We start from the raw sequence: 27,838 nt of genomic DNA, 5'->3' as shown, positions 1-27,838 counted from the left end.
GAGTACGTAGGGTGATTCTGTTAAGAATGAATTTATTACCCCTAAGAGTTGTAACAGGTTCCTGGGATGGTATCCCCAAAAATGAAAGATACTGTCATCTGTGTAACTGCGGTATACAAGATTTGAACCATGTTTTGATAGTGTGCCCTGCACTCCGCTCAATCCGACGTAGATACTTAAGGACTGGTTTTTTAAAGTATAATATCTCAACAGCTGAACAGGCCCGTAATTGTCTTTTGTCCCCTCCATCCGAATTGATGTGTTTTAAAAATTTTCGGTTCTTTAAAGAGTTTTTAAATGTTTATTAGGACTGTTGCACAGAGCACTTGCACTTTTTGTATGACATGTAAATCGTCTTTTTTTAATATCTTTTGTCTAGATTATCTACATAGCTGCTAGGGGAGTTTTGATAAATATTCCTCCAAAAATTGCACAGAGGACTTGCACTTTTGTATGATAAGGTAGCGCTTTCCTCTTTTCCCTAAATTCGGATTACAACTGTTATTAATTTTTCTGTGTATCCCTTTTTTAATTAGGTTTTCCAGACAGTCCACAGTGTGTTTTAACTGAAAGAACTTTGTTTGAGTTGTAAGCCTATTTGCATTGAAATGTTGTTGTCCAGTGTAGATCTCTTCAAATAGTTCTTACACGTTTATTAGGATTGTAACATCTTAAAGTGATTCGAGAGCTTGCAACATCTCGATGTTAAATTATCTATACTGCTGCTAGGGGAGGGTGGGAAATATTCACCCTAAAAAATTGTACAGAGCACTCGCACTTTTTGTATGACATGTCAATTGTCGTCTTTTTTTAAATATCTTTTGTCTAGATTATCTATATAGCTGCTAGGGGACTTCTGATAAATACTCCTCCAAAAAATTGCACAGAGCACTTGCACTTTTGTATGATAAGGCAGTGCCTTCCTCTTTTCCCTAAATCTGGATTACAACTGTTATTAATTTTTCTGTGTACCTCTTTGTAATCAAGTTTTTCTGGCAATCCAAGGTGTGTCCTAACTGAACAAAAGTTTGTTTGAGTTGTAAGCTTTTCTGCATTGAAATGATGTTGTCCAGTGTAGAGTTTAGTCTACTGAAGGAAAAAAGTGTTTTCTTCCAATTGCTTGTATCTTAGCACAAAATGGTACTTGTAATTTTATTCTGCATTTTTGTATGTACTGAATGATGTTTTACTCAAGTACTTTATGTGGAATTCTTCGGAATTCTAAATCATAATAAATATTAATTGAATTGAATTGACAATGTGCAGCACTCCGTCCATCATATTTTTGTGTTGCATTTTCACCATAAGTGGGAAGGGTATGCCCAGACGTGGGTCCGATGCTCACTACGCCACTGGATTCAAGCTATCCTGGCTAATGAGGGCTGAAAGCCCGAAACCGGTCCTAGGATGCTTGATTCCGGTCCAGGGAAGACGTGGCCTGGCAGTTTGGTCTGGACTGTGCCCATGAGGCACAGGGTCAAGACTGATTTGCATATGGCTATGTCTGAACTAGGGTGGCGTGGTGAGCAAAATAACGATGGATTAAACCCAGATCTGTGACTGGGGGTGAATGTTTGACAATGTTCAGCATTCCGTCCATCATCTTTTTGTGTTGCATTTTCACCCTAAGTGGGAAGGGTATGCCAAGACTTGGGTCCCGTGCTCACTACGCTACTGGAGTCAAGCTATCCTGGCTGATGAGGGCTGAAAGCCCGAAACCGGTCCGAGGATGCTTGATTCCGGTCCAGGGAAGACGTGGCCTGGCAGTTCGGTCTAGACTGTTCCCATGAGGCACAAGGTGAAGACTGATTTGCATATGGTTATGTCTGAACTGGGGTGGAGTGGTGAGCAAAATAACGATGGATTAAACCCAGATCTGTGACTCGGGGTGAATGTTTGACAATGTTCAGCATTCCGTACATCATCTTTTTGTGTTGCATTTTCACCCTAAGTGGAAAGGGTATGCCCAGATGTGGGTCCCTTGTTCACTATGCCACTGGAGTCAAGCTATCCTGGCTGATGAGGGCTGAAAGCCTGAAACCGGTCCTAGGATGCTTGATTCCGGTCCAGGGAAACGTGGCCTGGCAGTTCGGTCTGGACTGTTCCCATGAGGCACAGGGTCATGACTGATTTGCATATGGCTATGTCTGAACTGGGATGCGTGGTGAGCAAAATAACGATGGATTAAACCCAGATCTGTGACTGGGGGTGAACGTTTGACAATGTTCAGCATTCCGTCCATTATCTTTTTGTGTTGCACGATATGTAATCATGCCAGGACCAATAATTTTCTTTCTTTTTCATTTTCTTTTGTTGCAGATGCTGCTGGATTATATTAGAAAAGAAAAGAGATTCTTTGAGTTTATAGCCAAGAAGTTGAGAGTTGCAATACATTGTTTGCAAGTGGGTATGTACAATATAGGTCTATAATATAGTGGTCCCATAACATCCTTGCTGACTGAACAATAAAGAAGAAGGCAGCAAGGGCAAGCAGCAATCTAAAGCAAACATCAGCAATTGATACAAAGTCCTTACCTGCTGTCCTTTAGGCAAAGGAAAAAATAAAATAAACGTGAAGTGGGGAGGCGCACACCAGATGACGTGAAAACGCTGGGGCATGCAGCAGGAGTAAAAGGCACCTTACTGGCCAGCCTTGATTCAGCTGTGATAGCTGGCAGATTAAATCAGTAGGTGTCTCTGGCCCAATCTTCAGGGTGGGATCGTAACCAAAATCACAGGTATGGATAAAAATGTATAGTTTCCAGACAGCAGGAGAAGGAGCCAGATAAGCTTCTTCACAGAGTTAATAGCTTTAAGAGGTGACAGGATCCACCTTCTAGGTCAGGCAGAAGATGAATGCTTGCCGCACCCTTGGCAATTGCTCAAGCACAACAGAGTGTACAATGGAAGTGAGGAGTGACTGCTTGTCCCCCTCAATCCAGCAAGAAATGTTCAGAGGTGTACTTGGTTAATGCTCCTAGACTAATCCTGAGGCCAGGAGTGGCGAGAAGCCATAGGGTAAGGTGAAATGGCTGCAGATTCTAGCTGTACGATTTGGAAAGTGTTCAAGGCAGCTTTAGCAGGTAGAATAAGATGCAGCTGATAGCATCACTTATTGCTATCCTAGGACCTAAATAAAATCATTACATTATGTTGACTCGAGACATTCCCACATATATTTTCAACATTTACTTACTGTCTCTTGCACTGGCATGAAGTTATCTGCTTCTATTTTGAGTGATGTAGTTGAAGATTCATTACCATGCTAGAAGAAATAATAACTCACATTAACATAAAACACACTTACAGGATTTAGTAAAAAACTGTACCTTATAATATAAAATCAACATGATTTGCCATGAGATATTCCTGAAATCAAGTGTGACGGTCTCACTTGCTATAAAAACACATGATACTTTCAGGAGTTTTAATTGCCAATGGTGTATTTTTGTGAAGTGAAATCACTGAATTGAAACATCAACTACCCAATGAACAAAAATATACTTCAATGAAAAATAAAACTATTTAGCAGCTGGCTGAGTGCTTAAAGTAACACATAAGGGAAGACCAAGCAGACATAATGTCTCTACTGCAGATGCCAGAAACAATCTTTCTCTATAGCAGTCCTAGAGGTAAGTGAAGGTAGCTCCAGAATGGGACATAATTAGGGCTATGCCCCTTGAAGATTCAGTGAAAAGAAGGAATACAGAACATGTCTGTTAAGGTAGAGCCGTCATTCCAAATGATAAGCGTCAACTCTTGTATTGACAATATGTAATTCCATCTTAAACTTCGCAGAGGCCAGCTCCGGATGACGGAACTTACATACTTCCACGGAGCATCAAGTAGATGGCATAAATGATTCAAACAACGATTGTGTTGGGAAGTGTGCATTGAGAAAGAACCTTCCATTGTGTACCTAAAGTATCATAATCAAAGACTTTCATTGGAAGTTCTGCTGAAGAAGTGTTGGTGTTAATTAATTTCATGTCAAGACCGGAGGCTAGCATTATGCATAACCTTTTATTACTACTCCAAACAGCAGCACATTAAGGCAAACTTCAAGCACACTTATATAATAATTGTTAAGTAATAAGGTTATATATATTTTAAAAATAAGACTATATGTAGTAATGTTATTGCAATTTGAAGCTGTTAAACAGTTTGTTTTGCAGTTCCCAATATATGGGACATATTTTATTCCAGGAAAATAAGTGCAGTTGAATTTGCAATTGCGATTTTCCTTTTTTTTAATTAACTGAAAGTAGGTTTGATATAATGAGAGTTTGTTCTTGCCTGTTTGGCCCCTCGAGCACCGTTCGCCTAGTGGTGCATCGAGGGTGATGGAAACAGATTCAGCGCAAGGCAATTTGTGCCTCACCCTGACATGGTGCCGTCCGTTCAAGGGGAATAAGTGTTCCCTGTGGGCTACCGTAGACTCTGGCATCCTGTTGACGGGGCGTCTTACGTGGAGCTCACGTCACAATATCATTGGAACAGGTGGCCATTTGCTGATTACATGGTTACCATGGAGATTTTGGTCTCCGGCAAACATTTTGGTTAAGGTTGTGCGTAAGGTGGATTCGCACGTACAATACGGCCATTACCTAACTGAATTATGCGGTGGTTTTGTGGAGGGAGAGCAGTAAATAGTTTTTTTGTGGAGAAATATATTGAAAAGAAAAGAGAAAAAAAAAGATTTGTTTGAGGTTACCTGCAGATGTGTTTTTAAACCAATATAAAGATGAGTGAGGATGGAGGACCTTCAGGAGTAGAGAGTAATGATGATAGGTTGAGGAAAATGGCACAAGAAGAGGTAAGGGCCTCAGCAAAGGATATTTTAGGATCTGTTATGAGGAGGAAAAATAAGGCTACAGATCTTTCAGATGAGGAATACTGGTCCCTAGAGGAGGAAAACAAAAAAGTTATTTCAGGAAAGAAAAAGGTGAAAAGAACGAATATTGACACAGGGTGAAAGGATCATTTAATAGCATGGCAAACAGGTGGTCTAGGCAGCACGGTAAAGGAGGATGTCCAGCGCAGCACAAAGGAGGGTGTCCAGCGCGGCACAAAGGAAGGTGTCCTTGGTAGCCTACATGAGATTCAGGTAGGACCAGCTGAAAAAAGCTCCTATAACCGCGATGGAGATAGTTGTGATGAATTTGTCTTGGACAACTATGAAGATGATGGTTGGGATTTAGATTAGGAAGAGAAAATGAGATAAGAAAGGAGAAAGGGATTGTGAAAGACCCTTAGGAGGTAGATCTGTTCAACCCTGATATGATAAGGCACCTTAGGAGTGCGGACTGATGGCCATTGGCACATGCTGCAGAATTTGTTAAATTATAGATAAGGAAGCCTTTGGAGAAAGAGGCAAGAACTGTAATGAGAGCAGAATGTTATCGTCCAGCGACTGAGACTAAGGCATGCATGAACCCAGATTTAGACCCAGATCTGATCAGTTTTCTTTTTAAGATGGGTTGTAACCCCAAGAAGGGTCTAGAAAGGGCACTCAAACAGTGCCAGGATAGGCTGCTAGATGTAAATGGTCCTCTTGCAAGCATATTGGATGTGGCTGAGTCAGTCTTTGTGGATACAGAGTTGTTAAGGGGTTGGTTGCTAACAGCAGTTTGTTTCCATGGGAATGCAAACATAGCATTGATGGTTGAAAAACGTAACACAATCCTCATGCGCATTCGCCCAAAATGAGGAGATTTTGCAAAAAAGGTGTCAAGTTAGGACCCAAACGGTTAGTTATTTGGAGAAGGTTTAGTGAAAGGTGTGGAGAAATTAGTTTCCACTTTCATGAGCCTTGATAAGGCTCAGAGTTCACTAAGAAGATACAGGGGACATATTTTTGACAGGGCCGGAGCAACGAGGCGTTTCTCTGGCTGGTCATTATCAAGATCTCATTATCAATCTCAAGGACATATCTTTTAAAAGATTCTAGTCAGCCACTGGATTCTATCCTCAGAGAGGAAGAAGTATCAGAGGATGCCAGTTCAGAGGCAGGGCTCTTTTTATACAAGGAAATCAAGGTAAATACAAAGACGATTTCTGGTTCTATCCTAGGAAAGGCAGGGGGACATTCAAAAGATTTTAGAAACACTTGAAAGGATTTGACAAAGGACCGATGGGTCCTACAAGCAGTACAAGGGTACATCATAGAGTTCAGGGAATTGCCTGTTCAGGATGTAGAACCAAGGGATACGGCATTTCATGTAGACCAACAAGTAGGTTTGGAGGTCCAGGAGATGATAAGGAAAGGAGCAATAGAGAAACTGTCTGGAAAAGATGTAGGATTTATGAACAGAATATCTTTAGTCACGAAAAAGGACAAGGGCTGTCTCAGAATCAGGAGGAGTTAAGGAAACAACTGTCTGTAGCTCTACATCTGTAGGAGTCCCTAGGTTTTTTGATTAATTTGGACAAATCAGTATTGATGCCTTGTAAGGAGACAGAGTTCCTTGGATTTCAGGTCAACACTACACACGCAACTGAGTTTACAGCAAAATAAGGTTGCGAAAATAAAATCAGAGGTGAAACATATTCTGAAGAAACAATTCATTACTTTGAGGTCATTAGCAAGAGTTATAGGTTTATTTTCTTCTTTAATTCAGGCAGTTTTTCTGGGACCATTTCATTACAGAGGACTGCAGAGACTGAAAGTGGAAGGCCTAAGGAAGGGTTTGCGGTATGAGAACCAAGTATAGGTTACCACGGAAGTGCAGGAAGAGTTGAATTGGGGGCTAGACAATTTAGATGCATGGAATGGCTGAGCAATTTTTGGAATACGTCCAGATTTTATATCAGAAATAGATGCAAACTTTTCTGGCTGGGGAGCCTGTTTGGATTGTTATGTAGGAAAGGTGGCAGATGGTCATGGTAGGAAAGTCTGAGCCATATAAATGGTTTAGGAATGGGAGCAGGCCTTTTTGCACTAAAATGTTTTGGGAAAACATTAAAGAATTGCAATGTTTTATTAAAAATGGACAATGTGTCAGCAGTCTGTTATAAATGGGAGGTAGCATGTCAAAAAGTTTAACTCAACTTGTAAAGGAAATATGGAATTTCTCTCTGGAACAAAAGTTATGGTTACAAACAGAATACTTGCCAGGTCTGTTCAATACAACAGCAGATTGGAATTCAAGATACATCCAAGAGTGCAGTGATTGGAAGTTGAGTCTGCATCTGTTCAGGAGAATTCAGAATGTATGGGGTCCTTTGGAGGTGGATCTTTTTGCCTCAAGGCTGACGTTCCAGTTACCACGGTATTTCAATTGGAGACCTGATCCCCAGGTGGAAGCAGTAGATGCTTTTGAACAGGTTTGGAAGGGATTTCAGGAGTATGTGTTCCCACCTTTCACGATGAGTCAGAGGGTATTGTTGATGGTGCGGTGACAGAAATGTCAGATCATTCTGAGCACTCCTTTTTGGACAGCTCAGTTTTGGTTTCCAGGGTTGTTGGAGTTAGTAGCAGAAGAACAATTTTTATACCAATTTCCGAAGACATGCAGTTAGATCCAGGAGGAGAGGTTCATCCTTTAGTTTTGGAAGAGGTTTTGAATCTTCTTGCTTGGAAGATTTCAGGGGACTTTCGAACAGGCTCAGGAGTTGATCAAAGAGTCTTGGGGGCCTGGGACAAGGAAAGATTATGTTGGAGCATGGAAAACATGGGTTAGGTGGTGCAAGGAGAGAGACTTAGTTCCTGTGGAGGAATCTCCCATAGACCTTTCAAATGTGTTATCTTTATTTGAGAGGGGTCTATGTTACAGGATTATATAAATTGTTAAGATTGTGTATGCTTGAAGCAGGAGTGGATATGCAAAAGTTTGGTGCACATTCCAAAAGAGGCGCATTGGGGAGTTTTTACTTCTGGAGGATGTCTTGAGGAGATTTTTAAGATGGCAGACTTGTCTAATGCTGGTGTGTTAGCAATGTTCTATTTGAAACCTATGGAACATGTATCATCTGCTGTGCTATTACAGCTTTGAACATGCATGATCTTAGTCTCTGGTCTTGACATGAAATGTAGATTCTCTTAGTTTTATGATCAGAGAATCTGGACTACATTCAAGCCACGGAGGCTAGCATTATCCCCTCTTCCCTTCCCAGGTAAGGTTGCATTGAAGGGAGAGTAAGGATTTAGGTAAATAAACTGTGAGTTTGCATTCTAAGTTACTCTGTTTTTCCATGAATTGTAGAAATTAGAGTTTACATTCGGTTTTATATTGTTTTTACCAGAGAACGACTAAAGCTGGAGGCCTAAAAAATAGAACTAAAAAGTGGAGATATGGACCATTTCGTTTTTAATTTGTTTTCAAGTTCAAGAGAGTTTAGCTTCGGAGCAGCTGCAAAGAGGAAGATGGCTGCTGGGCTTTAGTTTATATAGACTGTGGGGGTGGGTCTAATTCTAGAATTTTAAGTGCGGTTGAAGTTTGCTTTAAAGTGCTGCAGTTTAGAGTAGCAATAATAGGTTATGCATAATGTTAGCCTTTGTGTCTTTAATGAATAAACAACCAATCATTTATTTCAAGGTTTATTGGTGTTAAAGAAAGGATGTAACTCAGGAGTTCTGCACCCCATTACTTTAGAAACACCATCATTTGTATTAAACACATCTGGTAGCAAAAGCGTAAAAATATAAGTCTCTTCAAAATTCAAATAGTGTATTTAATTAACATGCAAAACCTTTTCACCTTAGTACAACTGATTACATCAGTGCATTTAGAAGTATTAATCTAAAAGTGATAGGTTTCAAACATGTATTTAGAAACATTATTTCTCCCCTCTACCCTGACAACAATGCCAATAGTGAACTAAAGAGGCAAGTCAGTTCTTTTGTTCAATCTTTGGGTTGCCTGGGTTTCTAGTTCCTATTATACGTGAACAACATAATAGTTTATTAAATCAAATACAGGAGGTTTTGTACAGGGCACATCCTGAAGCCATGCATTTCGATGTCCTCTTATTTGTGATAGTGAAGTAAAAGGAGGGAAAGTGAAATAAACCAATTGCCTAGGATCACACAATTTGGAAAAGTGGGGAAGCCAGAAATAATCTCAGGTGTTTTGGTTCCACGTTGTTCTATTTAGCCACTAGATGTATATGTTTCACTTCCCCTACACCCACCTTACTGCTAATCAACCCCAATCTCCTCGCCCAACCGTCACCCTGGTGTCATCAATGCAGCCATCAGGCACATTACACACCAAACTTTTTGCCCCCTCGGAAAATGTTTGCGAGCACCCATGCTTTAACTGCAAACACTATTGGAAATTATGATGCCACATTGATTGGGTAAGAATTGTGGTGTTCAAAATATTGGGGTTCAGATTATTATTAGGGTCCGGCTCCCACAACATGTGGTAGCAGAAGAGAGTTTGCATTAGAGCAAATCCTCTTTAAGGGTCCCACTGTTTAGATTTATTGTTTTGGATTATTTTTGTCACATTCCAAGGAGAAAAACGTTTTTGGAGCTTTGTCAACATTTGGCGTCGGATCGTACTGCAGATTGACAAACAGTGTAACTTTAAATACCTGTGCGGTCCTGAATGAACTAGGAATGTAAACATGAATAGGGAAAAACAGAGTTTGGGAAGAGTGCCAAGATGAATTGTGGTGATGGATTTCTGCTACAGTGTTGTTGTTTAGATATGTAATGATGATCGTGGGTTCGATTAGCTGATTGATTACTGTTAGTATGATGTATATACATATTTGAAAACCCATTTGAAGTTATTTGTTATTTAAATAGATTTGAGTTGGTTAGTGGATTTTGGTGAAAAAGATCTCATGATATTGATTATTTGTCTGTATTGTAGTGTGTACAGCGAGGTTCTGCTTGCACATTGATAAGGATTTTGAAATAATGATTTTTTTCTTTCTAGATTTGAGAGTCCAACTTGGGTTGTTGTGCCTACTCTGAGTGCACTGGGTAAAGTACGATAACTCAGAGGTGGATTTCTGCTGGACAGAAATTGCCAAGAGAGAGTTTTATTAGAGTGTTGTGTTTCTTTCTTTTATTGCTCAAATTGAAAAATGTACGGTTTGCAATTGAGTTGTCTTAACTAAGTAACTGGCTTTTTTTGCTTTCTAGAGTAAACAGACAAAAGTTTATTGAGTTAAGTGATTTAATATGGGTCTGCAATTGTTTCTCTGTTCGCGAAGAAGTTGTGTTGTGATTGGTTGAATCTGAGGCTCTCTGGTGCTGAGATTGGTATGACATCATCACTAGTTGTGCTCTGATTTGTTCGCTGTTGACACAGTCGTGCTATGATATGTTGACCTTCGACAGCGCCGTGCTGCTATTTATGGTTGGCTGTTTGATGTCACCACTAGTTGTGCTCCAATTTGTTGTCTGTTGGAACACTTGCACTGTGATAGGTTTAGGCTGCTATTGATGGGTGTTTGTTAAGTTCTTTGTAAATGGAGTTTTTACTTTATTTGATTATATGGTTGACCTGAGCTTGTTTAGGGGGAAAATGGATGGACTATTTACAAAACCTAAACCTAAAATAGAGGGAAAGCCTAAAAAGGGACAGAAGTTACTGAGTGAGGGCAAACCAGCATTTGAAATGATGAAAGAGGTCGAGGTATTACACATGTGTCTGGATTTCTGAACGTAATAAACATGCAGAGCATAATGAGGCTTTACAGTTTCCAATGGAGGACACATTTAATATTAGAAAAAATAGTTTCCTGAGGAAAATGCTGTACATTATGATACTAACGTCGAAAACTACACAGTTTGAGATGCTCAATAAATAAATGTGCATGGCAAAAGAGAAAGAGAGGGAGAAGAAACATACAACTATAAAGATGCCACCCAGGGCTTGGCTGGATAGCAAACTAGATCGGCAAGAGAAAATGTGGAGGGAAGATATGATGCAATGTGTTAAAACTTTTCCAGCTACAGTTTCGGGAGCAGAACAACACAAAACTAAAGAGAAAGGACAGAATGAGGAATCAGATAATGATGACAAATTCATAGATGAACTGTTGATTTAAGACTTTCGCAGTATACAAAAAGACAGATGGAACCGACCCAGACTGCTGTTGCGGTAGGTAGGGATGTAGATAAGATACTGCAGTGGTGCAAAATCTTACTGAAGCAACAATGACAATGCCTAGTACGAGTGGGACTAGGGGACAAGAAGACCAAGCACAGTTAATAGCTGAGAAAATAGAGGTGATAGAGCCATCACCTAAAGAAATTTGTAATGGAATTCTAAAACTAGAATTTGGGGAGATATTGCATGCAAATGTGGATTCAAACAGATTATTGATCTCCAATGCTGATATAATGAGATACTTGATTAAAGTTGCTGCGAGATGTGACAATGAAGCTCATGACAAATTGGAAGAATTATCTTATGAATTAGAGTTTATCAGTAAAATAAAAAATGTTGAACAAATTAAAAAATTGATTTAACACATCATGAAATTAAGGCGATGGGTCTCATTTATATGAGCACTCATATTAAAGATTTAATTGAGAAAACTCAAGATTGGGAGGATTTGAAGAAATACTGTGATAAATGGAGAAAAGTGACAGTAAATAAGAAGAAAAGGAAGGGTAATGAGGGAAAAGTGGTAAGAAATACAGAGAGTGCTTCAGAAGAAGGAACAAGTCTTGTTGTTGAGTTTCCTTTAAAAGAGATACGTGAAGGGAATTTGGTGCATGTCCCTTGCACCCGGGCAGATGTGTATGCTTTTACACATAATAGGTCAAAATTGAGAGAAGATGCAGCCGAGTGGTGTGATGAAACCCTTAACCTGACACACCTTTCTCCGATGTTGTGGACTGATTTCAATATGCTATTTGAGATTGTTGTTCCTGGAGATTTGCGGTTGGATTGTAAGATGGCTGTTGGATGGCCAGTGCAGGAACTGGCTAGGCTGGCCCTAATAATGCACCATTTGTAGATGTAGCTGAGAAATATAAGGCAGTGATTGAGCATTTGGAAAAATGGATTCCGGAAAGGGATATACATTGGGAAAAGATATTGACAATGACACAGGTAACCAACTGATCAGTGCATTCCTATTATGTGAGTTTGATGCAGGTACTTAAGAAACATAGCAGAGTCTAACATTCAGAGAAAGATGCTGTTGAGGGTTTCATGTCTGCTTTCATAAACGACTAAGATGAGAAATAAGTAAACATATTTAACAGAGTGAGTGGTATTGGTCGATAAAGGGTATTAATGAGACTGAAATTGGCAAAGAACAGAGATGATCATCTTGAGGAAAAAATAATAATTGATGGAAAAACTGATGATTGCTCACTCATATGAAACAATTCTGATTAATCAAATGGGTTCAAATATAGATTTTGTGTGTGAAGTGGTATGAATGGGATGAACACATAAAAGCAGGAAGATAGAATGAATGGAAATGTTGAGATGTTAAAGAAAAGCACAGCTTGCCATATCTGTGGCCGAATCGGGGACGAAGAGGGAATGTAGACAAACTCCTCAAAGTGTTAAAGACAATTCAGAGCGAAATCAAATGATACAAAGAAATAATATGATGTTGAATATGCAAATTGTTGGACTAAATGCAGTCAGAAAACATTTACTATGCCAATGAAAATAGCCCCAATAATGCTACAAACTGTGAGAAATAAAATGCCATCTAACGAAGGCTATCAGCAGAACGCTGATTCTTCATTATGCTTGAGTTTCCAGCAAAACAAAAAAAGGATGTGGGTGTCCAGATTGGGAAAGCAATCTAAAAATGAAAAAAGGCAAAGGTTAAAAGAGCTGCTAACAAAATATTAATGTCTTGGGCTAGAAGAGCGCCTGAGAACCTTCTGGGGAACTCAAAAATGTGCATATTTGTTTCAAGGGGGGGAAAGGGGCACTCCTAATGTACAACCAAGTGTTTGTGGGGCTTGTAGTAGTGTGGAAGCCACACCACGATTTCACCCTACCTAAGAGTTTTCACAGCGTTTCAAGTACTGCTAGGGCTTGTGCTTGTGCTCAGAAACTCTGGGGTGTGGGGACCTGTGTAGGTGGATCCTTAAGCTCTGCTTGCAGCATGTGAAAGTAAAACGGAAGGGACGCCTGTTCATATTTTATTGAACTTTTAAAGCAGTACACTGACAGTTTAAAAAAGTACATTCTCATATTTTACTAATATTATAATGCTTTATTGAGAACAAAAGAAAATTACAATGATACTTTATATTTCTCAGTGAAGGCCATAAGAATGACATTCTTCTAATGAATATCATTGTTAGGTGGTACCATCCCTAACAGTTTAAAGTTGTTGCATTGTCAATTACTGTAGTTCGTAGAGTGTGGCTACACCCTGTCAAAGCATGCAGGTCTGCCTTTCGATAATTAACACCCCTTTAAAGTGAGAAGTATATGTGATGGGGTATCATGGTCTTGGGATTCAGGGCTCACTATTGATGTGGACTGTTAGAGCGAGTCACTGTAGCTATCTGACCTGCCTATTTGCACATATTTGTAAATTAATATGTATTAAGAAGGAGCATGTGTATAACAAAGAACTTTTGCTTTTTTATATGTAAAAGCACCGGCTGGACAATGGTGAATTGGGTATTTTTGGTTATGTACCTGGGGTAGCCCATACCACCTATCCAGAGTAGGCCTTGTATTGCTCTGCATCACTACCCTGAGCCCAAAAACCAAATGCCCCAGTGCCTAGAGCCGAAGCCCTTAAGCAGTCGGCAGATTGGCCACAGATTGACTGAGGGTGTTGAGCATCTGCTCAACATTAAATATGGTAAAAAGGAAACCAAACACAAAAATTCCCAGGAGAAACAAAGTTTGAAGTGACGTTATAGTTAAGTGTGGTTGTAAAATCTTAGCTTCCGTGGAGAAACCCACCAGAAATTCAGTGAAAAAAACCCAAGGATTAAAGTGATGTTAGAGTTAGGTGCTGAAATCAGATAAGATTGAACGATGAAAAACTAAAAAAAACACACTAAAAAAAACACACTAAACACCAGTCATAGTTTAGTGATTTCATCACAACTTGCACCTGTGTCATGCACTGATCATGACCTCACACATTACTTCACTCATGACATGTTGAGTGGCCGTTACTGATGGGATCATGCAGTAATGGCCACAGTATCCCAAAAGGTTTGTCAACTTGAAGAAATTGAACAAGCTGCACCTGTGCCCAATTTTCTATCACCAATCAAGCGATAATGGATATAACCTTTGACCACATGCTATGTGCTAGACACATAGCATACCTGTCAAGTCACCCCCATTGTTGGATAAGACCCTGCTTTTAATGCCTCCTTATACTTTAATTAAAAAAAATTAATTTGTACTCTAATCATGTTAACTAGATCACCTTTAAATAATTCACATGACCTGCAATTTTAAGTCAGGAGGTTGACAGGAATGCATTTGCCACTGATGAGACACATTCTGCGGGCTCTATGGACAATCCCCCATAATTAGGCACAAAACACTACACACATTTTTGAGATGCACACAATGGCATAAAATCTTACAGCCATGCTTACACGCCCTCTGCAAGGGAAATCACCTCTAAATGGATCACCTCTACATTATTCAGCAATCTGCAATGTCTCAAAATATTCAGCAAAGTTCTGGAAGTAAAACATCCACATATTATAAAGGACCTTGTTACACAGAATTTGCCTATAGTGCTCTATTACAACTATTTAATATGGGAACATAACCAAGAGATCCACTGGTGAATAACATGGTTCAACAGGTAGTACTACTTGCACCCCAAACATCACTGCTATGTTAAAGGTGCACTAGATAGCTTTCAATATTCACAACCACACATACGTTAATTTCATTCTATGTAAATCAAGTGTACACACAGTAACTCTATGCTGCCTATGACTGTAGGCGCCTTACGAACAACTTTCCTTTTTTAAATTATGAAGGGGTTTATGGAGTACTGTGAATAGCAGAATGATTGATGAAAACCTTTGAGATGTCATCAATGAACTAATTTGAGATGTCATCAGTGATGTTATCAATGTCATTTAACATGTCATGAGTGATGTAATATGTGAGGTCATTAGCAGAGCATGACGGGGGTGCAAGATATAAAAAGTTAACTAACGTGTAACTGGCGAATTTCAGGGAATCTTCAGTTTTTCTTAAACCTTGTTCCATATGTAATTTCAACACCAAATTATAACATCCCATTAAACCTTGTTTTTTCAGTGAATTTCAGTTTGTTTATCTTATTACCACACCTGTCTATAATGTCACTTTAACCATTTGTTTTTTCAGTGAATACACACGCATTTACATATATATATATATATTTTAGTCACAGGGAGATTAAGTGATTTGCCTAGAATCACAGGGTCTTGAGCGGAGGCCGGGCACTTAACCTAGTTCCCCAGTTCCAAAGTCAACAGCTTTAGCCATTAGTCCACATCTCCTGCCTAGATGTTGTCGAACAGAAGGGAAATTCAAAATCAGACCATCACAATGCAGAAAAAAGACAATGACTGATAATTGGGAACTGCAGACTAATCAAAATATGAATACATGTGATTGAGCAATAATTTATGCATACAACCATACTGCAGCGCTTGATACACAGGAAGGTTCCTTCAATATCCTGCAAAATGGCATGATTTGCCTGCCCAAACCTTTGTAATTGGAGTCCAGCAGGAACAGACTTCCCCATGAAACAAGGAAAAAGGGGATTATCATGAAAATTTTCTCTACATTTAGTACATCTCCGCAGCAAAGGTAAGTTTGCAGCGTGCCACAGCACAGCCCTGTTCCCTTTTAGTCTAGGTAGGTGTAAAGGCTGCGGTAACAATCTTAACAGTTACGATGGTGTACTGAAAGGTTTTGCGTCATGAAACCAATCAAGATTTTGGACTGCTCTCTATCAGTCTGGGATCAAATGTTTTATATATATTACGTTTCGGTATTTTTTTCCATAAAATGCAGCAATATGAAAACCAATATTTCAAGAATCCCAGTGAAATATTAGTTTTATCATCATATTGATAGCCCGCAAGGAGGCAAATCACTCTGCAGAGCTTAACCATTGCTAGAAATACGAGGATTAGACAACAATGGAGGAACACATAATGTGGCATCGTAATCTACATTATGGAGCAAGAAAAATGTAACAATGTAGCACTTTCTCTCGCAGTACTATTTTTATGAACCTAAAATGGAAACAACCTTGCTTGTTGAAATCTGCAACTTACACGGCAAGTACGTTAAACGGCAAGTACGTTAAACGTAGATCATAACTATGAAACACATTTCTACGGACCCATTGTTTTTAAATCATAAGATCAGCTCATTAAAGAGAAACAAAACTTAAACATTAGTTCCAATCAGTTCCCAAATCCGATCAGTTCTAAAAGCTTCCCGAGTGGTACAGCCTACAGTGCTTTTCTCCCGGCTAGGGAGGCTGGCTGTCCTCAAGTTGGGGGAAGGCTGAAGGTGTGTAGACCCATCCTCACTCCAGTCCTTCGGCAATGCCAAGTGGGTGGATGGTATGTAGGGTAGCGATGTGGAACCAATGGCAAATCTCTCCAGCCTGTGGGAAAAACCATTGGTGTTGGAAGGACGTGCGGTAGGGGGCAAATACATCCTCCATAACTTTTAGGAAAGTTGGGAAGAGGGGCAGGATTTTAGTTAAGATATATTATGCTGCCCTAAGAAGTGCATCCTGGATATAGAAGAAAAAAGTTACTTACCTGTAACTGCAGTAATCCAGTATTGGTATCTTTCATAGATTCACTTGCTTGAACCATCTCCCATCTCGACGACGGGGAATGATTCAAGCATGTGAATCTATGAAAGATACCCCAGTACTGGACAAGTAAAAGGTTTTTGAAGCGGATGTCTGCCGCGTAGCATTAACAGTGGACCCTGGTTACAATTAGAATGATCAGGCTTTCTTTGCCTGTCATTAAGAAGAATCTGATTAAAAAAAGAGCAATGGAATGGGGGCTGTGATGAATTATCTGAAGGGATTAGCAGCCCCCACCCGAATGGATCCATAAATCATGTCATTTACACAAAGGAGGTAAAATAATTCACAGGTATGCCGTCAGTCCCATAAAGTATGGGTATTGAGAGCACTGCTTTTTGTGCAATAAAAGGACACACACATGTAATTACAATTATAACCAAATACTGCCTTCTGCAGATACAAATACGAACAAAATTCAAAACAAACTATACAAGCATATCTAAGTCACACAACAACTTATTTGTACAATATATGGCATTAGGTAAGAAATTATACGGAAGGAAAATGAATACCAAGCGTTTATGCGACATGAAAAAATTATTGTGAATTGAGTTTCCTTTGTCTAGCAAGCGCTGTGATGCACTCCCTATGTGCCTTATCTGCTCTCCTTGAACTAACTACAAACTAACCACGTACACCTGCATTTCTCTCGCGCGATAATGATCGCCCGCCTCATTAACCTCAGACGGACATTGCTACAGCACACATAACTTTTGCATTTCGAAAGCTCACACTTTAAGCTCCCGGCTGATCGGATGCACCCCACATGTTCTACTGCAAACAGGCGTGTGTGGCCGCGGTGCGTGCAGTCGCCGCCTTATCAGTTTGTTCGGACGAGGTCATGGTAGTAAAGGTTGTCACAGAGCAAGAGAGCAATTAAAGAGGCAAAGGAACGAGCAGGTGCAACTCTGCACCTCAATAAAAAGGACACTCCCAAAAAGCGCATTCTTCCTCCTAAATTTTTTTTTCTACAACGTGGAAGTGAAACTATCATTCAACACAACCAGACAAACGGGTTCATCGGCAAATGCTGCCTTCAGATTTTACGTCATCTTAATGGCACACGATGGAGTATTTTTCTGTGGAGCTCCTGCTAATGAGACTATTTCGATGTCAATGTTATTCTGCCTCAAAAAACAGAACACAGCCACATCCAGTTACTGCAAACTGTGACGCCCGAGTTGCTTCCCTGCATCGAGATATTCATGGTTGGGCACCTTCGAGGCAGGAATTAGCTCATCAGGTTCTCCTAATGAATTTCTTTTACACTATAACACCCCATAACCATTACCTTGACAGAATAAACTAAATAAAAGGCTCAGGATTAGGGAGAGATTAAGGGCAACTGTAAATGATAACATTAGGGTTAGGTTGATAGATATAAGGTTAGGGCAAGAGTAAGTGATATGGTGAGGCTTAGAGTAAAGGCTAAGGGCCATATGTATAAACACATTTTCCCATAGACACAGAATGGGTAAAACCCTTTGATACATCTGGCCCAAAGTAAAATAAATAAATAGTGGTAGGGTAAAATTGTGGGTTACGTTTCGGTGTAGGGTAAAGGAAAGGTTTGGGGAAGGGAATAGGATTAAAGAAAGAGTTAGGGAAATTCACGGGGTGAAGGTGAGACGGAAGGTTATGGCGTTGAGGTAATTGTAATGCACATATGTATGATATGCAAGGGATAAGGGAGTGACAGACAAGGTGAGTTTAATGGGGTAAAGGCAGATGAGGTAATAGCTGGAAAAGAAGTGACTTGGGGCCATATGTACAAAGCATTTTTGCGGTAGAAAACGGCCTAATCGGGCCGTTTCCAACCACAAAAATGCTTCTACTTATGTTCAAAGTACAAATTGCAACTCTGTATTCAGAAGCTGCGTATTTAGAGCATCCCTTCAAAATACTGATTCTGAATGGGATGTATTGATGTTTTGCGACCGAAAGCAGGTCGCAAAACATTAATACTTTACCAACTCATTGAAGGAGGTAGTAACCCATTTGCCAGGGCAAAGAGGTCCCAATGGGCTGCGGAAAAAATCTAACACTAAAAACTCCAGCAGGACCAAACAAGCAATATGCCCGTTCCTGCAAACCTGACTGTCCAGGTAATAGTGTTTGGCAAACGTGTGCAAAGACGCCCACGTTACTGCCTGGCAGATATCCATGGCTGGGTTGCTCTGAGCCAACGCTGTGGTCGCAGCCTTCTCCCTGGTAGAATGGGCTCGTAAGTCCTATGGGGCTGCTACTTAGCCAGGGCATGGCAGACCATGCAGAGAATGACCCAGTGAGAAATGGTCAGTTTCTGCACTGCCCAACCTTTTTTAGCTCCTACATACCCCACAAAGAGTTGGTCATCCACTCGTAACTCTTTTGTGTGGTGAAGATAGAACGACACGCTCTTTTTGGGTCCAGATGATGGAGACGCTCTTCTTCTTTTGAGGGATGCAGGGGAGTAAAAAAGGTCGGCAGCGTGATTGACTGACCAAGATGGAATGGAGTCACTACTTCCGCAAGAATGAAGCCCGAGTGCGAAGAACAAGTTACTTACCTTCAGTATAAATTAATCCGATAGAGACATGTTAGTTGTAGATTCCTTACCTTAGAATTTCCCTCAAGCATCAGTCTGTATCCGGAGATTTTTTCTTCAGCACAGTACCCCTGCATGTCATTAGGTGACGTTGGTTGGCTAGACGTCCATCCTCGGCATCGTGGGCGCAGGGATGACGTTGCTGGACCTAGATAGATGCAGCCCAAGCACGCGGACATCAGTTCTTAACATGACTTTCCAAGCCAGAAGCGCAAAGCCATTAAAGACACTGACCCCTGGCACATCAAAACTAGGGCTCTGTACGAGAGTACCTATCCGTAGAAATCAGTTCGCAGAGTGGTAAAGATGGATATGGCAGTAAGGAATCTACAACTTACATACGTTTCTACCAAATACATCAATAACGAAGATAAGTCTCTTGTTCTTCTAATAGATACTGTTACTTCTAGATTCCTTACCTTAGAATAGATTCCCCAGCAATACCATTCCTGGTGGAGGGTCTGCGAACCAAGATCATACCAGAAAGTCCTAGAGTACTGAACGGGCAGAGTACTCACCCTCCAAACTTGGCTGTCCAGGCAGTAGTATCTGGTAAATGTGTGCAAGGATGCCCACGTTGCTGCCTAACAGACGTCAAGGACTGGGACTCCACATGCTAATGCCATGGATGCAGCCATTGCTCTGGTGAAATGAGCACCCAACCCCACAGGAGGGTCCTTCTTCACCCAAGTATTGCGTATTTTAATGCAAAGGACAACCCATCGGGAGATGGTGAGTTTTTGAACAGCCCAACCTTTCTTGGCACCCACATAGCCAACATAGAGTTGATCATCCACCCGGAAGTCTATTGTGCAATCAAAATAAAAATACAATGCATGTTTTGGGTCCAGATGGGTCTCTCCTTCTCTTTGGAAGGATGCGGGGGTGGATAAAAGGTGGGCAGAGTGATAGATTGTCAATCACCAACGTGCATTGTCTTTTTATCTTGATGGCACAATAGACTTCCGGGTGGATGATCAACTCTTCGGGGGCAGTCTGATCAGAGGATCAATGGCCATGCTCAGAAGGTCGAGGTACCAGACACTTCGCAGAGGTGGTCCCAGCAGAAAGGTATACAGGAGGCCAAAGCTCCACTCGTGATGAAAAGCATTGACGCAAGCAAGCGCTGCCTTGGAAACTCCAATGCACAATACTGCCGACTTTGCACATTCTCTTCATAGGCGAACAGATCTAACCACGTCTCTTTCTACAGCTGAAAGAGACTTTGCGCCACCCCCGGATGGAGACGCCATTTGTTATCAACTAGGCACCGATGGCTGAGTTCGGCCACCCTGGCGTTCAGGGAGCTGACCAGGGTTATGTCCTGAAGTTCCAGCCCTGTCTAGAGGCGGACAGCCCCTTGACAAAGGGTCTACGACCCCACCCTGCCCTGTTTGTTGCAGTACCACATGGTGGTGGCGTTGCTGGTGACCATCTGCACCACTTTCTCCTTGAGAGGGGGAAGGAATGCTTTCAGTGCCAGACTGATCGCCGGGAGCTTCAAAAGGATGACATAGAGTCTGGACTCCGCCGGAGACCAGAGTCTCTGATCTCCGCCTCTCCCAGGTGGCTGCCTCATCCCAGAAGTGACGCATCTATCACCACAATTGGATATGGTTGGGGAAAGGAGAGGGATCTGCCTCTTACCCAATCTTGGTTCGTGAGCCACCACTGCATGTTGAAGTGCAGTTCCGTCCGAGATCTGGACGTAGTCAGAAAGATTCCCGTGAGGCTGGGCCCACTGGAACTTAAGGACCCATTTCAGAGCCCGCATACACTATCGGGCATGTATTACCAACAGGATGCAGGAGGCCATGAGGCCCAGCAGCCTCAGAGTCAGTCTCACCGAAATCCAGGATAGAGGCTGAACCATCGGAATCATAACCTGAATATCATGGACTCGCTGCCCGGGAGGACTAGCCCAAAACTGCACCGTGTCCAGAACAGCCCCGATGAAAGGGAGCGTTTGGAAAGGAGTCAGGTGTGACTCCGGCACATTTATAGAGAACCCCAGCGAATGCAGGAGGTCCGCTGTAGTCTAGAGATGACAGCCTGGCATGATGACGACTTCATTAGCCAGTCGTCGAGGTAGGGGAACACGGACATATCTAACCTGAGCAGATAAGCTGCAACCACCACCATCACCTTGGTAAGCACTCGAGGGGTGCAGGTAAGGCCAAAAAAAAGAGCATAGTAAACTGAAAGTAATAGGGGCCTACCTTGAACCGCAAGCAACGTCTGTGGCCCTGTAGGATGGGGATGTGAAAATACGCATCCTGCAAGTCCAACGCTACCAGCCAGTCTCCTTGGTCTAGGGCAGACAAGACAAGCCAACGTGAGCATCTTAAACTTCTCCTTTTTAAGGAATAGATTGACAATCTGGAGATCAAAAACGGGCTGTAACCCTTGTTTTTTCTTTGGAATCGGAAAGTAGCGGGAATAGCAACCACTGCGACTTCTGAAACTGCGACCCTCTCTATAGCCTCCTTGACCAGGAGAGCTGTAACTTCCTCTTGGAGTAAAGTTAAATGATCCTTCAACAGCTGTTCTTGAAGTGGTGGAATAGGAGGAGGAAAAGAAAGGAAAGGCAGAGAATAGCCCTCCTGAATGATCTGCAAGACCCACTTGTCTGATGTTATGGACCACCAGTGGAGAAGATGATGATGGATTCTCCCTCCAACTGGAGTAGCATGGTCTTGCAGAGTCAGGCTAGGAGTCTGGAGGCTGAGGCTGCCAAGGGCTGGGTGGCAGACAACTTCAGGCTTCCATTCCGAGGTCGGAATGAGACGTACCCACGTCCTCGCACAACTTGGGAAAACTGCGCAGGCCTGTGGCTGTGATAGGGTTGGCGCGGTTGGAAACTCCTTCTGTTGCCACGAAAGGGGTGAAAGCTAGACTGGCCATGTGGTGTTAATGAAAGGCCCAAGGATCTGGCTGTAGCATGAGATTCCTTGAAGGTCTCCAAGGCAGGGTCTGCCTTCTCTCCAGAGAGACGAGAACCGTCAAAGGGCATGACCATCAAATTAGCCTGGACATCACCCGAGAAGCCACATGTTCTTAGGCAGGTGTGGCGCCGTAAGGCCACCGTCATCAAAACCACTCTGCCCAACGAGTCAGTCATGTCAAGGCCACACCTAATAGTAAATTTTGCTGCATCTCTCCTGCCATTCACTGCCTGGGAGAGTACAGCCTGGGCCTCCTCCGGGACTTGTGGCAGCACAAAGGAGTGGGAGAAACAGCCCAATAGGCATGCAGTATTCACCGACCACATTGCCAGGCTGGTGGAAGAAAACATTCTTCACAAGTGTTTCCAGACTCTTGGATTCTGGGGGGAAGTAGCAAACAAGCCAGGATTTACATGTAAAGTAGCGGCTTGGACGACCAAGCTTTCTGGGGTAGGGTGTTGCCTGAGGAACTGGGGGTCCACTAGGGTGGGGCGATGGCAGAGGGCAATTGTCCTGTTCACACAAGTCCCTGTGTTGGGCTTGGACCTAGTCCAAAGCATGAGGTCCGTGAGGGCTTCATTAAATAGGAGAAGCGGTTCTGAGGGGATTACTCCTGGCTGAAGCAACTCTGTCAAGACTTTAGTCTTGCCACTGAGGGGACGCCATGGTAGGGGAGAAAGCATGCCAGTGTCTGGGGAAGTCTCCAATCCACTAGCCTCCGCCAAGTCCTCACACCAGTCCATGTTAGGATCTGGGATCTGGTATTATTCAAGGTCTAGTGACCCCTCCCACTCCTTCACAATTCCTAGGCCATAGGAATAGGGCTCAGGCTGTGGGCTGGGAGGAATGGCTTCAGTCAGCTCAGGATGACGCCCCTCCAGCATGGAACGAGTAGTGGTCCCTCCCAAACCCACGGGGCCCAAAGGCACATGGGTAGGGACGGGACGCCCAAATATGAGGTGCACGGCTTAATAACATTTTTGAAATTGGATGGGAATCACACTGGCTCTCGGTAACTCTAGAAGGTGCGGGGCTGGCCCAGGTGCAGGCTCGACCGTGGAGCCAGCCCTTGAATGACGACGCTCCTTCGTCTGAAGACCGTGTTGGACGGGCTGAAGTTAAAGACCTCTTCAATGTCTTTTTCTTGCGGGACTTACCCGAACGCTCAGATGTCTTGGAGTTTGATGAGGATCTTCGGCTCCACGACCGATCCTGGGACCTTATTCTCGATCACGATAGAGACTGTTGCGGCATAGCACATCAAGCAACATGGAGCTTGAGGAATCGCTCCCTCAAGGCCTTGGGGTGCATGATACGGCAATCAGCGCAGGTCTTTGCCTTGTGGTCATGCTCCAGGCACCAGAGGCAAACAAGATGCAGGTCCGTGACAGGAGCCGCAGGGCTTGAAGCTTGCCTTTCTAGTGGACATCTCTGTCACACCAGGACAAGATCTCTCATAAAAGACTTTGATAAAAGTAAAAAAAAATCAGTCTAAAATATGACTGGGGGTAGCTATCTCCGGATCTGCTCTGACTGGGAAGGAAAGTAAAGAACTGACGTCTGTGCAGAGGGGTGGCACCTAAATGGGCACTGCACACATCAATTTCGGTATAGACTATGCCACACAAAGTTGAATGACATCACCTACCGGAGCACAGTGTGTAGGAAGCTGGCTCTGTACATACTATACCAAAGTAACGTATAGTGTGCACAGGGTCCAGGTAGTCCCCAGAGGTATAGCAGAGGCTAAATTAGTTAAGTACTAACAGCTCTCTTTGTGGTAGTGTAGGCGAGCAGTTAGGCTTATCCGGAGGGTGTGTTAAACATTTATTGTATTCACTCAATCAAGACTGATGGCACACATTCAGAGACAGAATCCAGACCAATTGGGTAAGTATAAAATTGTTATACTCATATTTTATTTCTAGAACCATGCAGGACCTGGTACAGGTAGGTAAAATGTACTTTCAATTATAAACCTTTACACAGAAATGTAATTGGGAATGGTTTTGCAATTGTTACAGGTTGGTATAAATACAGAAAGCAGCTCAAATGGCACAGTAATTACTTTTAGAATACTTTTTGATAATTTTCAGATTACCTTCACTCCTTGGGGGTGGTATTCCTAGATACTACACCGAGGGGTCTCACAAGACAAGGAAAGTAAGACTTTTTAGACTTTGCAGTTTAGTTATCCTTTCTCCATACAAACGTCAGTTCAACACTTATAACATTTTAGGCCCAAAATCTCATAACATGGGTTCCTATGGGAGAACAAGCATTTGCAATGCAATAGGTCTCAGGTTTACGCGAGTTTAAGCTATTGGCATTGTAAACAGCAATGCCTTTTTTATTTATGTTTTAAAATCCAAAACAAAAATAAAAGGCATTGTTATTTACAATATCAATAGCTCAAATTCGCGTATGAGAAGAATGTTCCTGTGCTAAGTTATCCAGGATGGTATAGGGAAATGGTTGAGAAGAAGTTTGTGAGTCCCAAGGAGACTAGATGCCAATCTAGTATTAGATATTACGTGGCCTGAAACACTATGATGCTTTTAAAATAAAACATTATTTACAACAAGGGGTGGTGATGGACAGAGTCTCTGAATTAAGCAGAGTACTCTCACCCAGTCAAGAGATCAGGGCTAGATCCAACACCGTTTTTTAGCTCATTGCACCATCCCAGTTTCAGAACCTGGCTGTATGCAAATTAGTCTGTCCCTGGCCCAGTGCATCATGGGAACAGGGCAGACCAGACTACAAAAGCCAATTCTTACACTGGGAAGGAAACAAGCTTCCGGGGACCGGTTTCTGCCATTTCAGGCGTCTTCGGCCCGGCTTGCTTGATTCCTGATGGTGCAATGAGCAAGGGACTCACATCTGAGTATACCCTTCCACGCTTAGGGTGGACAAAATTATTTACAACAAGGGGTGGTGATGGACAGAGTCTCTGAATTAAGCAGAGTACTCTCACCCAGTCAAGAGATCAGGGCTAGATCCAACACCGTTTTTTAGCTCATTGCACCATCCCAGTTTCAGAACCTGGCTGTATGCAAATTAGTCTGTCCCTGGCCCAGTGCATCATGGGAACAGGGCAGACCAGACTACAAAAGCCAATTCTTACACTGGGAAGGAAACAAGCTTCCGGGGACCGGTTTCTGCCATTTCAGGCGTCTTCGGCCCGGCTTGCTTGAATCCTGATGGTGCAATGAGCAAGGGACCCGGTAGCTTGTTTCCTTTCCAGTGTAAGAATTGGCTTTGTAGTTTGGTTTGCCCTGTTCCCATCATGCACTGGGACAGGAATAGACTAATTTGCATACAGCCAGGTTCTGAAACTGGGATGATGCAGTGAGCTAAAAAACGGTGTTGGATCTAGCCCTGATCTCTTGACTGGGTGAGAGTTTTCTGCTTAATTCAGAGACTCTGTCCATCACCACCCCTTGTTGTTAATTATTTTGTCCACCCTAAGTGTGGAAGGGTATGCTCAGACATGAGTCCCTTGCTCACTGCACCATCAGGATTCAAGCAAGCCGGGCCGAAGAGGCTGAAATGCCAGAAACCGGTCCCCGGTAGCTTGTTTCCTTTCCAGTGTAAGAATTGGCTTTGTAGTTTGGTTTGCCCTGTTCCCATCATGCACTGGGACAGGAATAGACTAATTTGCATACAGCCAGGTTCTGAAACTGGGATGATGCAGTGAGCTAAAAAACGGTGTTGGATCTAGCCCTGATCTCTTGACTGGGTGAGAGTTTTCTGCTTAATTCAGAGACTCTGTCCATCACCACCCCTTGTTGTTAATTATTTTGTCCACCCTAAGCGTGGAAGGGTATGCTCAGACATGAGTCCCTTGCTCACTGCACCATCAGGATTCAAGCAAGCCGGGCCGAAGAGGCTGAAATGCCAGAAACCGGTCCCCGGTAGCTTGTTTCCTTTCCAGTGTAAGAATTGGCTTTGTAGTTTGGTTTGCCCTGTTCCCATCATGCACTGGGACAGGAATAGACTAATTTGCATACAGCCAGGTTCTGAAACTGGGATGATGCAGTGAGCTAAAAAACGGTGTTGGATCTAGCCCTGATCTCTTGACTGGGTGAGAGTTTTCTGCTTAATTCAGAGACTCTGTCCATCACCACCCCTTGTTGTTAATTATTTTGTCCACCCTAAGCGTGGAAGGGTATGCTCAGACATGAGTCCCTTGCTCACTGCACCATCAGGATTCAAGCAAGCCGGGCCGAAGAGGCTGAAATGCCAGAAACCGGTCCCCGGTAGCTTGTTTCCTTTCCAGTGTAAGAATTGGCTTTGTAGTTTGGTTTGCCCTGTTCCCATCATGCACTGGGACAGGAATAGACTAATTTGCATACAGCCAGGTTCTGAAACTGGGATGATGCAGTGAGCTAAAAAACGGTGTTGGATCTAGCCCTGATCTCTTGACTGGGTGAGAGTTTTCTGCTTAATTCAGAGACTCTGTCCATCACCACCCCTTGTTGTTAATTATTTTGTCCACCCTAAGCGTGGAAGGGTATGCTCAGACATGAGTCCCTTGCTCACTGCACCATCAGGATTCAAGCAAGCCGGGCCGAAGAGGCTGAAATGCCAGAAACCGGTCCCCGGTAGCTTGTTTCCTTTCCAGTGTAAGAATTGGCTTTGTAGTTTGGTTTGCCCTGTTCCCATCATGCACTGGGACAGGAATAGACTAATTTGCATACAGCCAGGTTCTGAAACTGGGATGATGCAGTGAGCTAAAAAACGGTGTTGGATCTAGCCCTGATCTCTTGACTGGGTGAGAGTTTTCTGCTTAATTCAGAGACTCTGTCCATCACCACCCCTTGTTGTTAATTATTTTAAAATAAAACAAGCACAGAGAAGCAGTACATCTTTTAATTGTCCTTAGTAATATGAAACCAACAGCCATTGACAAAGCCAATAGTCCTGGCTTGTTGTAGGTGTAATGTTACTTGTTGTATCATATATGTGGATGCTATGACAGAAGCAGCAAAATAGCAGTAGTGTGGCACACTATGCTAAGCACAGATGTTTAGCTTACGTGTTTTAAGCCACGCCCATTATTAGATTGGCTATGGCCCCTTGAGAGACCCCCCCCCCCCCCAGTTTCTTCATCTTACTAGTTAGAAGTGGGCAGAACATCTGAGCAGGAGGGAACAGTGCCGAACACAAAAATGCAGCACAGAAGTGTCCAGAACAAGGCAGCGCAAAACTGGATAGAACAGAACAGCGCCAAAGGAAAAAGCCAGCAGAGAAGTGGGCAGAACGGGGCAGCACAGAACAATGCAAAATAGAGCAGGGCAGCACAGAACAGTGCATAATAGAACAGGGCAGCATATAACTGAACAGAACATTGGAAAATAGAACAGGGCAGAACAGAATAGTGCACAACAGAACAGGGCAGAAGGGAACAGGGACGAGCGGAACAGGGCAGAGCAGAACAGGGATGCACAGTGAAGACCAGCACAGAGCAGAGTGGAATAGAACAACGAACAAACGGGAGAGCTAGCATTGGGAACAGAAAGGAGGAGACGTGGTT

The 27,838-nt window shown here is 42.6% G+C and overlaps 1 protein-coding gene across 4 annotated transcripts in view; it reads right to left on the bottom strand.

The window, feature by feature from the left end:
• Positions 1 to 27,838, bottom strand: part of AHI1 (Abelson helper integration site 1) — an 862,008-nt gene that overhangs the window by 123,884 nt on the left and 710,286 nt on the right. For all 4 annotated transcript variants that reach the window (XM_078649231.1, XM_078649230.1, XM_078649229.1 and 1 more), the window contains exon 21: positions 3,197 to 3,265. In XM_078649231.1, coding sequence (XP_078505357.1) covers positions 3,197 to 3,265 — 69 coding nt within the window. The remainder of the gene's footprint in view (positions 1 to 3,196; positions 3,266 to 27,838) is intronic.

The sequence above is a fragment of the Lissotriton helveticus genome, chromosome 6 (assembly GCF_964261635.1).
Source record: "Lissotriton helveticus chromosome 6, aLisHel1.1, whole genome shotgun sequence".
NCBI classification, from domain to species: Eukaryota; Metazoa; Chordata; class Amphibia; order Caudata; family Salamandridae; genus Lissotriton; species Lissotriton helveticus.
The sequence above is the reverse complement of the archived record's forward strand: the minus strand, read 5'-3'. Positions and strand labels throughout refer to the sequence as shown.